The sequence below is a fragment of the Branchiostoma lanceolatum genome, chromosome 15, assembly GCF_035083965.1.
Source record: "Branchiostoma lanceolatum isolate klBraLanc5 chromosome 15, klBraLanc5.hap2, whole genome shotgun sequence".
In the NCBI taxonomy this organism is placed as follows: domain Eukaryota; kingdom Metazoa; phylum Chordata; class Leptocardii; order Amphioxiformes; family Branchiostomatidae; genus Branchiostoma; species Branchiostoma lanceolatum.
The window spans coordinates 8375970-8394623 of NC_089736.1; the positions used below are offsets into that span (position 1 = coordinate 8375970).

At 41.7% G+C, this 18654-nt stretch overlaps 1 protein-coding gene and 1 long non-coding RNA gene across 9 annotated transcripts in view; one reads left to right on the forward strand and one right to left on the reverse strand.

Annotated features, from left to right (window-relative positions):
• The window catches only part of LOC136420653 (uncharacterized), a 541092-nt gene that overhangs the window by 85107 nt on the left and 437331 nt on the right, over nt 1-18654 (forward strand). The gene's annotated exons all lie outside the window — the stretch shown is intronic.
• Nucleotides 16008-18654, reverse strand: part of LOC136421201 (uro-adherence factor A-like) — a 72284-nt gene continuing 69637 nt past the window's right edge. For 5 of the 6 annotated variants that reach the window (XM_066408380.1, XM_066408383.1, XM_066408381.1 and 2 more), the window contains one exon: nt 16008-18498. In XM_066408380.1, coding sequence (XP_066264477.1) covers nt 18223-18498 — 276 coding nt within the window. In that variant the 3' untranslated portion in view covers nt 16008-18222. The remainder of the gene's footprint in view (nt 18499-18654) is intronic. The other variant, XM_066408384.1, reaches the window with a different exon arrangement.

Below are 18654 nucleotides of genomic sequence, written 5' to 3' on the forward strand. Positions count from 1 at the left end.
TGCACAGAATGCTGACTTGTGAAATCTAACCCTCTTTTGTCTACGGCCAGACGTCACCAGTTAACCGCAAAGTTGTTGTCGCCAGAGAATTCGCCTGATCTTTTTCCCTGACCAGAAATTCTCTTCCCAAAGGGCAAACATGTAGGCAAAGTTAGAAAACTGATAAATGTTCAAGTTATCGCTTCATAATCTTTTGCTGAATCCTTGACTGCAGCATATCAATTGATTTGCTAGCTGTTGTATTCCTTGTTTTTTTATTTGCAAACAACGACAACTACAGCAATGACTGTAACAGAATAAATCTGTGCTATATACATGTGTAGATATATAGAGATACTATATTCTACTGTACCTACATGACGGTAAAATGCATTCGCATATATCGTTATAGCCTATACACAAAATGATCCCATTATATATCTTGCCACTTTTTCCGGATCCCACACACATGTTTTTACCCGCCCTTACTAGTTCTGGAATATTCCCAGATGGCCTAGTTTCTGGACACGTGTGAACAGGCTGTGATGAGTCACCCTTACGAGCGTCGTACTGACGTAGGTTTTGCCGCGTTGGAACCTATGGCGGCCATGTGACAGCATTACACTGCAAAATTGAACAGTCACGTGGTTTGAGTAGAGGCCAACTGGACTTTAACATCTTTGGCGGGGGTGTCAAAACAGAAGATTATCGTATTCAAACATCATATTAAGCCATTAGATGAACGAATCTACAATGTATTGTATAAACGTATATATTTTATATTCGTCTTATTCCTGCAAAGACTGAGATTGGTGAGATTTTATGGATATTTTGATTGCGAACACCCCTATTGGTAATAATTGTGGTTCGGTCAGAGGGACTTCCCCGACGCTTGGAAATCCCGGCGATGACGTAACCGCAACCGGGGTGCAAGTCTGGAACTGAACTGCTGGCTATGCTATGCGGATCGATTAGTGTAAACCTAGTCGCATCTATGACAGGGCTTTGCTGTCTCATAACTGAAAAGATGATTCAGCCAACTGTTGAAAAGGGTAAAGGTATTTTTATGGTTCGTTTAGGTGACTGGCAAACTTGTTACGCCAATGCAAAGTGTTGGATTTTCCCCATAATGTTATGCTGTGTGGTCGAACTCTTTCCAGAACGTTCTGTGACCTGCTATATAAACATGCCTATACATATACTTTGAGGACTCTTTTTCACGCACTGTTGAATTTTAACATGGCCAAAATGTGTCGGCTTGAGGTTTACCTTTTAAGTTGACTTTTCGCTAATTTGAAAAATGATATTGCTTTTGTTATTGCTCAACGATTCATCATTTCATGCGTTGCTGGTGTCCGTTTACCTTTCGCGATTACAAGGACTTGCAAGGGAAACTATTGAGCCAGCACCCAGGCTAACAAGGATCAAGCGGTTATAGGGCTAGGGAAAATAACCTCTTTGCAAGGACTTGTGTTTTTCTTCGCGTGTTTTGTACAGATGTAATAGTATCTAATAGACATATGTCATGACCCCAGTCCTCAGCTCAAAGGAAAGTTTGGAGAGTCTGCCTGGAGACAAGCGCCCACGCTTTCCGGTTTGGTGCGGTTCTTTTTTCACGGGTCAAACTTGGCAGAGGCGAGGTCAGACTGTAGGCGTGTAGAGATCAGGTAGCGGACATGCCTGGGCAAGCTGCAGCTCATAAACAATGTACTAATTGTCCTTTTGCGGTGATTTCGAGGGTGGTGTGTTGTGGTATGGTGTGTTGGTAGATGTTTACGTCACTTCTGGTACAGTATATACAAGGGCGTGTCTTTAGATTTCTGCGGTGCTCGAAGTCGACCGAGCACTACAGGTAGCCGGCTGCCTGTCTTGAGTGACACGCTTGTATGAAGTGTCGACAGACTCTCAAGATACTCAAGAGAATATACAGGACGTGTCCTTTTATTAAGGTAAGTACAACATGTATAAAACACTTGTTTTAAACAACTGTGTTCACATTATGTTCTCTTGTATGTAATCTAGGGTCAACAACAAATATGCACTCTTGTGTCTAGGTATCGGGAAAGGTGTGCAGTATTGTTAGTCATAACTTAGTGTTACATGTATATTGTAACTTTGCCAGCCGAAAGTCGAATAGAGCCGTTTAGCATAATTTGTAAGTCGAGAAGTTTTTGGTATCCTGATTTCATAACACTGATATGAAATGGTGGTTTGAATATCATATGATAGATAAAGCGATAGATTAGAAATTGTTACAGTTCCAAAGTCTACTATTATAAGGTCGTCCTCGTTCCCAATTTCATTGTGACACCGGTTCTTATTTTGCACGATTTCATCCCGCGACCACCCATAGAACACATGTTAATATTTATACAATATTCAAAACCCTGTTGCCTGTTGCTTTTTCTTCATAAAAAACGGATCAAGGCAGATATTTTGCTGTCTGTTAGACAAAGATGGCGGCAGGACTTTAGATTCCAGCCCGAATCGATACCCGCCCCCACGTACATAGTTAGAGAACAGGTAGAACTGGTGGGCCGTGCTGGCATTCCTGGTGAAATGTTAAACGCCCTGTTCGGCGTTCCACTGCACAAAACAGAAGCTCTTACTCTCCAAGCAGAGGGGTGGGTCCGGCTGGTTTTTGATGTGCTTTGGTTGGCGACATAAAGTAAACGAGACAAACTAGAGAGCACCCGACAAAAACGCCTGAAAACACGTCAAAAACCCAGCCGGACCCACTCAACTGCCTGGAGAGAAGCTCTGTATCAAGTGAATACAGTACTGAGGTTCGCACCAGAAACTTGTACTTGTAGGACGTATGTTTAGAGGAATTTTAGTCCAAGTTACTTCGTGGCCAAGACACGACCTCAAAGTGTTTTTAAATCTAATGGCATAAAATAGATAAAAGATTTCTAACTAGAGCACTGCTGGCATGGTGTCCAATTTGTCAAGTCGCCTGTCACCACGGTATCATTGAGACACATTTGTAGCGGACACAAATTTCACGCTAATAAGGGGAAGTGAAAACACGGTACACCGATGAAATCACAACTTGATCATGTGTGACTTGGACCCACATACAACAATGTACACGTACAACACGTACATGTACAACATTGTGTGTCCCCATACGAGTGTGAATCTGTCTTGTACGATTTCAGGTGTATATAACATATGCATGTTATGTGTAGCTAGTATTAGATACCCTCATATTGTTATACAGTAACAGTTACGTTTCCCAATGTAATATACACACGAGTGGCACGACACTGTAATAGCAAATGGGTGATACTCGTAGTATGACGTAGCGATCTGGAAATGTGGAAATGGGCCGGATATCATTATTTGTTCTTTCCTACCCTAGCGTGAATCTTTTCGCCATTGCAGTATCAATGTTTGTCGGGATTTTAATACATGTATATCTCTTCTATTTTGTATGTTGCCTTTCAAACTTTGTAATTTGAAAAGCAATCATAGATGTTTACTGGTTACTGTATAACGTTGTTTTTGTAAGTGTGATTCTAAAGGTGTGGTTGTGAGGCAGTGTGATTAGCTTGCCGTTTGATTATGACGTCACGGCAGCTACTCGCCCTGCCCTTACAAACACACCTGTACCACAGCGTACCAGTGTTCGAGTTGGAGTCCACTGGGATCCACTTTTACCTGGCATTTACCAATCCCAGTGTTTACTGTGGTCAGCGTGACGTATGTAACAAAATAGACAGCTCTCTGTCTCTGAGAGCGCTATAATAAATAAGAATTCAGACTGTTTCCTGTAGCCTCTACCAGGCTCAGTGAGGCTCCAGACGTGGCTGAAAAAAGGACGTGACAAACTGTATCTATCGGCTGGCCAACTCCGCTGGTATGTTATCTGTCTATTTGGCCGATTTCTACTCTTTCCAGCGACGTCTGGGGCCTGGTAGCGACTATGTTTCCTGGGCCACGAACTAAATTTTGCCACAGCCCCACGAGCAGGCTAAAATTACCGAGGTGGGCTTAGTTGGCCATGCGGGGAGAGAAGCGTACAGTGCCAAGGAACACCAGCCTGTAGCCCTGGGATAGACTGGTGACCAGGCTAAGGTCGTGAAGATAGGCGCTACCCACACATTTGTGGTTACTTCAGGTTCTAGGTATGTATTGTATGTGTATTTGTATGTATGGTTACTTAGTACTTCAGATCCTAGATATGTATGTTTGTTTGTATGTATGGTTACTTTAGATCCTAGTACGTATGTATACATGTATGTTTGTATGTAGAAGTAGCAAAGAATACCAAGAGAGTGTATGTATGGTTACTTCAGGCCCTAGGTATGTGTGTATGTTTTGATGACACCGAGATGGCCCTGATAAGAGTGGTAGGAAATTGAATGTGAAGCAGCTGGCACTTTTGGTAAATCAGCAATAATAGTCGAAATGGCCGGTTTTTAAAATGTGAAACAGGTGGTTTACGTATGTGGGTGGGGTGGCATTGATTCTCAAGGTTACTGTGGGTAGTAACTAAAAAAGGTCACATGTATATGTGAATGATTAAACAGCCTAGAAAAAATAATAGGCGCGGGAAAAAATGCGGGAACACGAAAAGGGCACAAGAACGATTAAACCCCTCCCACCTATTCTGAGAAACCCTGGAGCCTGGCCGAGGACACGACCTCTGTGCTGTGGTGTGGCAGTGCGAATAGCTGGCCGCGGTGCTCTCTACCGCGACGGCCTCTCTTCACACTACCTTACCACGGCACGGACAAACGGCGACCAACTCATCGGAACATTCAAGAGGAAAATTAGAAAGATACATGAATATACCGTGCAGCCATCTGGCAGTGTTGTTAGCTGGCCGCTAGGAGTCGCTCTTTAGGCCCTCTATCAACGCTGCCCTACGGACGCACGACACGTCATCATGTTGAGATAGTAGAATTCAAACGTCCTTCGATAGACCAAGAAACCACCGTGTGAGTTTTAAAACTCATTTTAAACGCAATACGTTTAGAAATAAGTGTTTTTTTTAGTCTTTAACCAACAATCGGAGTTGTCATGAATTTGATGCAGATAGCTTTTTGATAAGTACTTTTGAACTTGTTCGTTGCTAAACCTGTTGGAAGCCCTCGCCTGAGGAAAGGGCTAGGGGGCCTTGTTCTCGTTCCTGAGATCGCCCGTCTCGTTCCCTGTGTGTTGCTGTGGCAGTGTGGATAGCTGGCCGTTTTCATCACAACAGCCACTGTACACTCTCCCGTAATAACACACGGAATCTCTACTCTCTGCTATTGATACAGTATCTTCTGCAGTTGTCTGTTTGATGAATATTTATTTTTGCTACATTACGACTGCAGAAGAACGGAAAAGTAACAAAAACGACCTATATACTAACGACCTATATACTAGTACATAGCAACATGTTCACTGTTTCATAGATCGTATTTCCTGCCAGTGCTACAATTACCGTAGCTAGTGTTGCATTTAAGATTCCACAATTAGTTCTCAATTGTAATTCTGATTTGTTTACTTTTTGCGCCTGTAATGTGTTATTTATCGCCTGTTTTAAGGGGTTGTGACTTCAAATAGACTACTGAGTAACTTAGATACAAACGTTAGATATTGAGAAGTTATCATTAGAATATTCAATGAAACGGCTGGTCAACGACGAGCTCACTTCACAACCGCAGACTCTGGTGGACACTTCCGGACGCTGGACGGTCGCCCTATACCTTTACGTAACCTAGAGCGGATCGGTGAAGATTCGAGCCCGCCAGTTTGGCAGTGTGCGCCTACAGCTGACCCGGTCTTACCCTACGGGCCACTGTACACATTGCCAGCCGGGCGGGTCACTACACGACACGACCACAGCTTCTACACAAGGACGAGGACACCAGAATGCTCAACTGAGATGTTCCAATAATCCTTGGGAACATAAGTGCAGTTGAATATATTGAGGTGTGTTGAAATATGGATCTTGTCTGAAAAAAAAAACATTGCCGCGCAACATAAGGTTTGGTACCTGTGTTTTATCTTCTTATTTTAGTTACCAGTACACTGTTGTGAACACCATGTACCACCTAAGGGATAAAGCATTTCAAGAGACAGAGAAATCTATTTCCTTTGCCATCGTTCAGAAACGAAATTGATAGGCTTGACAACCGAGCGCTTCGGAGTTCCTATGTCGGAACCAATGCAAATGCAAGTGTAAAACAATTTCTGTCACGACAATAAAAGATGAATGGTATAATTTTAAGGGGATGATTTCTAAAGATGAATTCGTAAGCTTAATTTACCTACAGAGCTCATATTTTGTGAACAATTATCTTTATCATAGTTGCAATCTCACTTTTGAAGGCACCCACACCGTCTATACCACACTGTGACTTTCACCAACAACAACCGTCCTTGACGCTAACACCTACACAGCATTTGCAATTTAACGTTAACCAACAGAGAATTATACACATACAAAGGTTATCACTTGTAGGATTATGTCTGGCCCTGCTCGAAACCCTTATCAGAACAAATTAGGTACCACACGTACGCCTCTGCGCGTGTTTCGACTACTTCGAGCGCTTGCAAGCAAGTTACCCGTCTCAAAGTCAAGGCCAGGCCGTCCCGTTTTGTACTTCAAAGCCTCTAGTCAAGTTCAAGGATGCAGACGGGTGCTTTGGGATAATAAATGAATCTAATTAGTCTACAGCAACCCTGATAAGGGTGTTAAGATGTCGGGGAAGATAACAGAGATGTGACTTATTTTTTGATTGGCGGTTTGCTTAATTGGGCTCTCTTTCTAGTTTGCAATGCAGGCACAACTTTTTGAAAGATACAAAGCTGATATATATTTGTACTTCTTCAATAGAAAATTGTTAGAATCTCTTCTTCTATGCAGAGGTTTGACGCTCCCCCAAACACGGGACCAAATGCTTATGATAATTCATCTGACTTACTGCCAGTAGGTATCAATCTACCCAATGAGGCTGCTGTAGTAGTGCTCGAGGTACCACCTCGACCACGTAGGTACCACCTCGATCACGTCCCTTCCAAAAGACGAAAGCAGCTACAACCAGGATGCCCTTCTCCGGATTCTAACCGGGTTCTCCACTGTTACGAAAACTCATTGGGACCAGGAGCTCAACTCTGAGGCTGCTGCCTGTTGAGCTACAGGGACATCCTTATCGTCCGCTGACAAGCTCACAAGGATCGACGATCTTTTTGCAATCTGTTCGCTGAACTGCAGTCCCTTCTAGAAGTGTCCAAGTCATAATCTCCAAGCAGATATTGAGGGAGACTGAATTGTTAGTATGTTTTTCTATCTGCTATTTCTTTGTCAACCTGGCTCCCTAAGTCTGACACAGAAAATGACAGGTAGGAAAACATAACGTCTTAACCTCCCAACATCTGCTTGGAGAGGGATTCGAATGATCGATGTAAACAGGATAATTATCAAGATCCTGTTTATGTACAGAGAGAGGAAGTGAAACTACACTGACATCATCGGGTATTCCCCTCGTTGGAAACAATGTAGACTGTGATCTCATAGGGCAGGAAGCTATTATAGTCCGGGAGGGACCACAGCCAGTGTGTGTGTGCGTGTGTGTGTGTGTGCGTGTGTGTGTGCGTGTGTGTGTGTGTGTGTGTGTGTGTGCGTGTGTGTGTGTGTGTGTGTGTGTGTCTGTTGGTGAATAAGATACCCCAAGAACGGCCGGATGGATTGGTTTCATATTTAGTGTATTTTGGCCCCTGGTGGCATTCCTAGGTACTGCAGCGGAACTTCTGGTTTTGATATCTCGTGGACAAGCCTTGGTCACGATTTTTGTGCTCGTTTCAGCATTCTTTGATTCAGTACGACACGATGATGAAAATCAAACGAAACTAACTGAATAGGTAGAACGGGAAATTGTTTTATTGATTTTATGACTAAAAGACAAAAGTAGTCTAGGGATGTAGTTTTCCGGCAACTTGCTGGTCGTTCAGGTATTCGTCTATTATGCCATCGTTTAATTTGTGATAATATACAACAGATACTTAGCATCATGATAAAAGGACAAATATGTTGACGTTGTTACTACGATAAAGATAAACCAAGCGACGTCCTGTTCATACGTATGAAGGAAACGTAGTTCGCCCTTCGTTAAGTTCCGTTCATGTAAGATGACATGTCGAAAAAGGTACTCTCCTTGCTCTAGTATGTACCTTTGTTAATATCCTTAACGGTTCCAAATTGGACGTACATATGATCATAAAATGTGCAGAATTTGATGATGTAGAAATTAGCCTGGGTGCCATCCTATTTCTACCGGGGCTCCTACACTCGCTTCCCTCAAAATCCTATTTCTACCGGGGCTCCTACACTCGCTTCCCTCAAAATCCTATTTCTACCGGGGCTCCTACACTCGCTTCCCTCAAGAAAGCGAGTGTAGGAGCCCCGGTAGAAATAGGATGGCACCCAGGCTAGTAGAAATTGCTGCAGACTTCAAAAACCGTTTGACGGTCACAACAAGACCTACATCGACGCTACCCCAAAACGACACGTCCATAACCACAACTCCAGTCCATTTCAGGGCCTACAGTTAATACCGCGGACGCTGTAAACGTGTGAGCCGCTGGAAACATGATTTGATCCCGTTAATGTCCGGTAACCTGAGCTCCTGGGCAGAGCAGACGGGATGGCGCCAGATGGGCGGGTCATGACCTGGGCACACAGGGGCTCTCTACAAGGTCATGCCGCCAGTAAGGAGGCGGGAAACTGGGGGAGCAGGTGGATGGAAAAGGTGACGTCACGTTTATTTTGGCGTAGAATGGCCGAGAGGCTAGGCAAGTGGACGCGAGATCGACAGGCCCTAGGTTCCATTTGGGCCTGGCGTTTCTGGCCTGAACGCTCTGTCCTTGGGAGATTTTTCCCCACTCCACCCAGGTGTAAAAATGGGTACCTGACTTCGGTTGGGGAGGTAAAAGGCGGTGGAAGGAGAGGGATGGGCTCCCCCTTTCAATACCTTGCCCTAGACACACTGGAGAACAACCCACTGCCCCTACAGCCTCGAAGGCACCTCCTGGAATACGGGACTCCCATTTCACGTCCCTTCCGAAAGACGAATATAGCTCCAACCATGATGCCCTTTCCCGTATTTCAACCGGGTTATCAACCAATTGGAACCAAAAGCTTAACTGTAAAAGTTATAGCTTTCTGTGCTGCTACCGGTTGAGCTGGTATTTTCACCATAAAGAATAACTTTTATTTGACTGTAACTACGTATCAAGAACCATCCTAGCTTACATGTACGTATATCAGTACACAAACGGTCGGCGACACTCCACGCGACTTTCCCACAGACTTGGGAGGTCCACCCGGGGCCTGACCCGAATGTCGGCAGGTCCGCCCTCACCACAAACATTCGCGCCCAAAATTAGACCCCGCTCTATCGGCTTTCACACCGCCCACCCCCACACAGTACTAACGACACTAAAACGTGATGTCACTGGGTCTGTGGTAGGGGGAATGTGTTTGTGAGGGTTCCGACGCGGCTTTGAAGTACATATGAAGAGTTTAGACCACCCAGACGAAATCGTCTGTACATCCGGGCACTCGTTTCCCCAAGTGGTCTGCTGGGAGCTCCTGTGAAACAGGTGGCTGAAACGTGGGGGAATTTTCAACTGAACACAAAACTCTACTTCTCGGTACCTGCCCCAGATACTGTGTTTTTAGGGGGTGGGGTGACCACTCAGCATGGAAGGAGGGCTGCATGGCCTTTTACGTAAAGCGTAATCATTCGTTCGTTCGTTTAGACCCTTGTAGTACCTAGTGGCACATCGGGCAGCAAGTTTCCTTGCTGTTTCAGGGTATATTTTTACAGGGAGCCATTCCCAGTCAACCTGCTTGAGGCACTTCTCGAACACGGGACACCCATTTTACGCGTCCCTTCCGAAAGATGGGTGCAGCACTGACCGAGATGCCTTCCCCAGGATTGAATGGTCTCCCAGTTACCAACTAACTGGAACCAGGAGCTCAACTGTGTGAGGGCGTTTTATTTTTGCGACCTAATTTGGAAGTGTACTTCCATTTTGTAAAGCCATTTGACATTGTCGCATAGCAAAAAGGAGCGATGATTTGAAACTAAGTTCAAAATACCATACCGTACCAAAGAGTGAAAGACACATTTCGAGCAATCAAAAAAGCGCCCTTCAGCGGTTGTTTTACTAAGTGCAGAATCAAACCCGGTAAACCTCCCCAAATGATTTACGCGCACCATACCGTGTGTTTGCTTCATTTCATTGCCATGCCATGCGTTCGTTCCGAATAGTCAGCAGAATACAGAACAATAGTCCGTAGGATATAAGCCTCGTTGAACTTGAAGTAATTGTGGTGATTGCGGTGTGGGCTAAAGTGTTTGATACCCTCTTTACTAAGGACTGTACCACACCTTCATAGTGGGGCTGTCGTTCTGTAATACTAGTATTACAAAGTCAATACCTGCTATGGTACCCAAAAGCAACATGTATCATATCGCGCATGCTAGCAGGCGACATACATACAAACGAATCAAAAGGAGCTTGAGTTATAGCTGCGAACACACCGCAATACCACCGCAGGATGTGACCTTCCTTCACGGAGGTAACAAGGATAGTTGCTACTCACCACCAAAACAGACGAACGCAACTTCCGAGGGCAATTTTAGAAACTGTGTTCTGTCTCTTCCACACACACTCGCCACCTTGCAACGGCGTACGCGTGGTCTTACCACCTGTTCATGATAAGAATTTGCATATTGTAAAAAAATTGTTTTCAATCAAATAAAGAATTAGATCAACGAAACTGAATAGACGAGCACCACACATAACAAAGTTTGCTATGGTTTTATTGTGCTTTTACCCGTCAGATAGTTTGTCTGTTTCGTTTGTATTGCATACCCGGTAAACCACCTCATGGCGTAACAAGCCAGGATTGTACTGAAGAGTACAAGATGCATATCCGGACAGATTTATTTGATCCACTCACACGGGGAAGGACCCCCACTCTTGTCGATAAGTGTGGTGTACGTTCTTCGACGTGCACGTGTGTCTCTCCTCAAATACGGGACCTCAACTTAACGTCCTATCCGAGGCGTGTTATCCTCTACTGGGCTACGTGGATCGCTGGAAAAATAGTAGAAATTGGCCAAATAGAGTGAATAGCATGCTAAGGGAGTCGGCTACGCCTGGTAGAGGCTAGAGGGGTGTCTCAGTCAGAGACTCAGAGAACTCAACGCTTTTTTAAAGTTTGTATTGAATTTTGAATATTGTCCCCAGTCCCTTTGTAATAATAGCCTTCGGCTAGTTGGGTAGCCCTGGCTGTACTTTTTTACAGCCAAATAAATCAATCAAATCAAATCTATTGCCCAACATCTGCTTGTACACGACAGTTGAGGCGACGTCAGCGGTAACGTGAACTCGTGCGACCGGAAGAGACGCAGACAAGACCTGCTAAATACAGGAGAAAAACAAGGCAACGGCCAAATATATAACAGGTTGGGATATAGATGGATATAAAAACATTACAGCAAATCCAAGTGTCAATCTTATTGCTGGGGGAGGGCCGCTTGATATGATTCTGAATAAGAGAGAAGAAATTGTGTTCAGGACAAAACACTTTCTACCCAACAACTTTAGCTAGTAAAAGAATGTTTACACGTTTAGATGGCCAGCCCCCGATGAAGTTTAATACACCGAATCTCCACGTAGATGCATAATTGTATGGCTATGACTTGTTTTGCGGGTCAGTTTTGGCGTGTTGAACATCTATCTTTTAGTGAGATTTTCTCACTCAGCTAGGTCACTAAAATTTATAAACCAGAATAAAGACGAATTATGGTCTATGCTAACGTTACACTTTCCGTTCAAAATTTGGATCGTATGTCAAACTTCAAAGTTTCAAGTTTTTTACTATTAAGGTTGCACATGCAAATATCACAACATGTTTTCGTTGACCTTACACACTCATGATAACCTCAGACACTTGGCGTGCGGGGTCCTGCATGAAGTAGCCTGTGTGGGCGGGTAGAACAACAGTGTGGGCGGGGGCAGGGCAGCGGGCGCCCGCGGAACAATGTCCACCTGCCGCCGTCTGTACGGGCTCAGATCAACACAACGTGACCTAACAATAGTGTGGGCTATCCACAGGAAATGGGCTCACAGAAAGTATTGATTCTAAGCTTTGTTGATAAAACACGTCATCAAAATATTTTGATTCTCCTTGGTTATATCTGCCTTTTATTTTGTTGCTGCTTTAACTTTGATGTATGTGATATAATGGCTTCACTTCGTTCATTACTCATTAAAAAGAAAGTGAAAAGGACGTCGTTCATAGGCTGTTGACTAGGAGAAAATTCCACATAAGATGATCTAGACTTTCAACAAATGTTGCAAGATACAATCAAGGAGGTTTAAACCTCCTTGATACTATAGACATATAGATTGTACATGTATATGTGAACAAAGGAAGCAAAGTTGCTAAAAGTACCTGATATTAGTAACTGATGAATGATATGTTATATCTACATGCAGGATTTCTTTTATGATAAATTCAGGCATTTCCAATGGTCAAGAAAACAACAATTAGAAGGGACAGTCCTTCATCCCATAGGGGGACTGTCAGAAAAGCTGGCTTGAAAGTTCTGTATGGTGAGGTAAGTTTTTCAAAGTGTCTTCTTTGATCTTTACTTTTCTGTCCTTTGTGATCACTTGGCTCAAAATATTTTTATTGCTCATCTTTCTTTTCGTGCACATGTTTGCATCAGTCTTAGGGTGTTAAGATGCCATCCATAAATAAGGTCAGCGTGACCTTTCTAACTGTAAAAGCAGTATGTATAACCCAATTAATGCTTTGCACAAACCATATAACTTTACTACTATTAGAATAGGGGATCTCAATCAACAAATTAAAACAGTCAAGACATAAATACGCTTTTAGTCTGATGTATGGAGATTCCTATCTGTATGGTCTGGATGTGTTCATCCCGAGTACACCCCCCCCCCCCCAATAACAATGAACGGTCCCTTAAACCCTATGTCAGAAACAGGATGTGCAGTCTTAATTACACATCAGAGCCATTTACACACCATGATGTCACAGCCGGGAAAAGTTGGGGACTATTCTGAGCGATTACTCCATCCGCCGCCTCTGATTGGTCGAGACAAAGCCGGCGACATTATGTCATCGCTTTAGAATCTCCCGACAGCGACCCATCCCACCGGACGACCACAAGTGTATAAATATAGGGATATAATCAATAATATTCCATCTAGTGAACGACTGGAGTCAAGTGAAGAGCTATAAGGGGAGACAGTCCAACAGAACTGAGACAGAAGTTAGCAGCACATTTGTAAGTACCTATATACAGCATCCTAGCTATATCTTCCTTGGTGTTGTGCCAGTACTAACATTTTGTGTATCATAATCTTTTTGCTCCTTTAGATAATTGCATTTTGATCAATTCTAGACCCTAAGATATCAGTGTTGCAAAATATCTGTCGGGAACATATACGATTGTGTGATATCATTTTGTGTAATCAGCGGTCTGTATAGGATTGCGATTTTGAATAATGATTTGTGTTGGCAGATGTGTTTTTGTGAATTGCTGGAAACCACAGGTATTTACAATTCCGTATCAGATATACACATTCTTATACACGTGAAAAGGCAATGTGATGGTATTACCGTATGATCAAATTGTTGTGACAGCCTATACTGTACAAGCTTCAAATTTCTTACAGAAGAAGATGTTTAGTATGACACACCATTGTAGTTCAACTCAAGTTTTCGGACATTTTATAAAGTAGTCATGATAAAGTAAGAGAGCATGATGAAAAGAATGGGACGGGAGGAAATCATGACTCTGACAATATCTACCCCCTGAAAATGTGTGTAACATTGACTTTCCCTTCAGAATATTTTTCACGTTGATCTTTCAGTTCAGTATTATCTTTTTAACTCTGAAAACTAAGGACTTGAACATGAATGCCGTGACCTTTAATTCAAATTTTGCCTGTGACCTGCTGTAATGGAGTCTACAGAACAATCTTTACTGGTGATATTTCAAGAGGACAGTAAAGAAGTCTGTTCATCCCAAAACATAACATTGGATGCACACCTGTTTTAAAGGCTAAGCCACAATGATAATACAATCTACCATTTATTCAGTCTCCTGGGTCAGAAATGGGTCAACAGGAAATGTGGCTGGTGGAACAGAAGCGACTGTTTGTTTAATACAGACTGAAATAGTTGGTCAAACAATGTGTTGTTAGGGGAAAGTTGTTTGTAATCACATTGTAGGTGAAAATTTGGGAAATGGCACTTCAAAAACAGCAGCAAAGGCTAGTCTCTACTGTTACAGTAAATGGAGTTAGTTTCACTGTGATTTAACTTGGTGGTAGGGGAAAAGAGTGTTCGCGGTAGTTTTTATTAAGTTTTTGGTTGAAACAAGGTAGTAGGCGGGCAGAAGACAGAACAATATTAAACCATTGTAAACTTAAATGCATTTACAGTATAAATTTCCCGCCAAATTTTCACATTGACAGTTGAGTATTCAAGTTCAGCAATATTATTTGAAATCTTTGAACTGACCAACCAACCAGCCAATCAATCAATTAGATTGATGTTATACTTTGCCTATCAATCTGTCGAAACCTTCATGCTTAATACAGCTCTGAATGGTATCCTTGCTTAAATTGATGACAAGCTAAGGTCATAGCTAAGCTGGAAAGCAGTCAAGCCATAGTTTAAGGCCAGCAAATTCCTTCAGAAGCAAAGATAGAGCCTGCAAAGATGATTAAGTCAAGGACGCACAGCTGACTAGAGAAGTCTACATGCTGCGTCTAAACTTGGACCTTCTGAATAACTCCACTCCCATATTCTACTACCCAAGGTTAACAGTGACAGACTGACTGTCGACAGCAGGCTCAACTAAGCTCACATAAGAGATTAACTCTGATTATAGAGGGTCACAAAAGGCATTTCCTAATCAATTATGGTCATCTTATCACCACAACTATGGACTTTTGATGTCAATATTTGGATATGTGCTGTGTAGATATATCAGTTACACATTGGTACATATCAACACTTTTTGAAACTAAACAGGTTTTGCAGACATTAAGGGATATGCCTTTTGACCTGCTCTTTCCCTGCCTTTCCAGATACAAGATTTTGGAGTTGGGGAGGGCTGAGATTTTTCTGATCTTTGTTCTTTGGCAGTGCATTTAGCTGGGTAAGGAAGGTTACAGTCTTTTACCCACTATATACACTACCCATAGAAAAAAGAATCCTGTCACCGAATGATGCAAACCGTGGCAATAGAGAATGTGGAATGGTTTCAAAGAGCTTGGTCATCATCTAATGGTAACAAGGGTATGAAAGTGACTTTTTGCACAATGTTTCTTTCATAAGCTAGACATTAACTTATTTTTCTTGATGCAGAATAAATGGTATATGCCAATAAAAGGTCTACATTCAGCTTTGTATTGTGACATGTATGCAAATGTACATCATGTATCATAATCATGGCTTGAGTTTTCTTCTGTTGTTATTTACTGCCTACTAGTACATGTATATGTCAAGTAAGTTTGTTCATTGAGAAGGAAAATAGACAAACATAACATAGTCTCATAAGATATAAAAACATGCTATGATTTTGTTCACTATGCTTGATTTTGCGCACCATGAATAAAAACCAATTGTGGACAAAAAATGTTGAGCAACTTTTTTGGCAATGCCTCTGGGGCAAAGCCATTTTCAGCTGTGACTTTCTGTCAATATCAGGTTAGGTTATACCATTACACATTGATATTATACTACAGTAACTGCACTCTAACATAGCAAATTACCATACAACATAATCTCCAACAAGATGTTGCAAGGCAAAATCATAACGCTTTGTACCTTCCCTGTCCAATATAAAGGAAGTCCGTGAGTAAGAAAAACGGAGAGCTACAAAACGTTACAAATTTGCCTCCAAACATCTGCTTGGAGATTTCTAGTCCACACTTGAATGACAACAAACTACCACAAAAAAGGCTCTGAGACCTTCAAAGGTGTAAAATATACTTGCTTTACTCTTGTTGCTGTACAAAAGGCACATATTACAGAAAGGACTATACAGTACAAACATGGCATAAAAACAATTACAGGAAGTGATATACAAACATCAGCAAGTTTTACCATCATACAGCAAACTGGTTTCTGTGTCTCTATCAGCAAACAAAGCTACAGGAAACTCTATATTATACAGGTCATTTTCACTATCTTTTCCACCCCTACACACGATGTTTGGTTTCATCTGGTTACAAAGCTTGGTTAGGCATCTGGAAGAGTCCATCACTGTTGATAGGGGGTACTTTACATCATAAACTTGAATACCTAACTGTACAAATTTACAGGCACCTAAAGAAAGAAAATTTGGTCAGACTTGGATTTCTATTACACACGCATATGTGGAGCAATATACAGTAATCAATTTGATTGCTGCAGTACAATAAGACATGTTACAGTAGAACAGTTACTGACACTACAAGTAATACATATTTGTATTTTTGTACCCTGTATGTCAAGTGAGAAATGTACTACCATCCTCTTTGAGTAAAACAATAAAATCAATGCCATGTGACAATGCGTCATCAAAATAGAATACATTTACTGGTTGGCAGTTTAACTGGGTACATGTAATACACACAAAAGTACATGAGTCTCTGAAAGCTTACAATTTTGGCAAGATAACTGAAACTTATATGGGGTAAAACAAATCTATCTACTATCAATTATTATGAAAATATTGTTATCTAAACAATAACACATGAAACCAGTATGGCACCATAAAGTTAGATTCAATAGTTACAAACTATCATTATCTATCTAATCATTAATTCTATTAGTCCTGTTTTACTATTATATAATAATATGTCATTATGTTTAAGACCAATACACATTATAAATGCTGACCTAAAACAAAAAGTGCAATTTGAGAAACTATAAGAGCGACTTGGATTGAAGAAAAGGTGAAATTATCGGAAGTACTTTTAAACAATTGAGAGGTATAAATTGCACTTTTATATAACTTATCAAGCAAATGTTGTTTAATGCTATCTTAGAGGTATTGCAGATGTTGGCAGTATAATATTATATAGCATGAACAATAAAAAACACTTAAATAGATGTCTATAAACTCAATACTGATTTGCATATTAAACAAACTTTCATAGGAATATGATTTCTCAAGCATTGCATAAAGAAAGATGTTGACACATTTTGATGTTTGGATAGAAAAAAAATCAAGACTTTACAAATTTACAATACCTTAAGTCCTAAACTAAAATTAGCACAAATGTTAGCTTCTGGGATGTTTGTAGCAAATAACATTTTTCTACCACTTACAATGTACGTAGCGGTGAGATTATTTATGGTGCAGTTTTTGTCACAATTGTTTAGACAAACACTACAACTGTTTGTGAGATGTACATGTAGAGCTTGGCAAGACTTTGTATTTGTCACTATTGAAATATATTTGGCAGAATTAATGTAAAAATAGAGCCTTGCCCTGTTAAACAGTCAGGCATACAAAACTGGCAAATGTATGGCAACTACATTTGTACTAAATGAGAAGACGAAAACAAGGTTCACTTGTCTACAGTTTTGTAATAATTAAATATCATAGGATACATACTATATACAAAGCTCTAAGTCGCATCCTAAAATGATTAAAAATTCTAATTCAGGGCTTAAAAGATGGTTTTGGAAAGTAGGTACAAGTGACCTACAATGTCTTTCAAAACCTGTGGTATACAATCATGTGCCTAAAATATCAAAATGGCTTTTCCAGGGAAAACAAAATTCAGGGACATCAACTTGGGTTTACAAAGTTTTCTGTACAAAAATCTTCTGTACAAGTTAGTTGTTTGAGATCTTGATTTTGTCATGTTGTGGCATTTTCATACTCCAAGCAGCGCTTGACTGAAACTTCCGCCTTCAACGCTCCCTACAGAAAGCTATACTTTGGGTACCTAGAGTGAAGAAATACACAGCATGAAATTCATCACTGCACGCTCCAAATTGTGTGTCACCTCTGAGTTGCCCCAGAAAACTCCGGTTGGCCATCCAGGCTAGTTTTGTGTGTCTGTACAAGTACTTTAACAAAGAATTGAAGAAACATCATTAATGATGATGAAGAAATACACGGAACATATGGTGATGAATCTCACATTGTGTATTTCTTCGTTTTCGGTACCCCCTATATACCTGCTACAGAACTACGTATCATTGGAAGATAAGCTCGGATTGGAAGAGAAGCTGTCGTACAGAGAGTCGCTGAAGGAAAGGCACTCCGTCGAGCTGGCGGGCGAACTGCCCGGTCTCTCCGCCCCTTCGTCAACCTCCACCTCTCCCTCCTCAGGGTGGGAATGGTTTCTCCCGCTGATTTTGTTGTTGTGATCGTCCTTGCTAGATTTCGGGGAGTCGGCCTTGTTGGGGATATTGCTGTTGTCCTGATCGCTTTGAAGAGGGGTGTGTTGGCGGGTGTCTTCATCCTGTCAGAAATACAAGAAAGATGAATTTACTACTGGTATCAGATCCTGAATTATCTCATATACACCTGCAGATACAGAACCAATAGATCATGAAGACGTACACTCACATTCTTACCAATCAATGGCCACTTAACCCTCTATGCTTTACCGTTACAG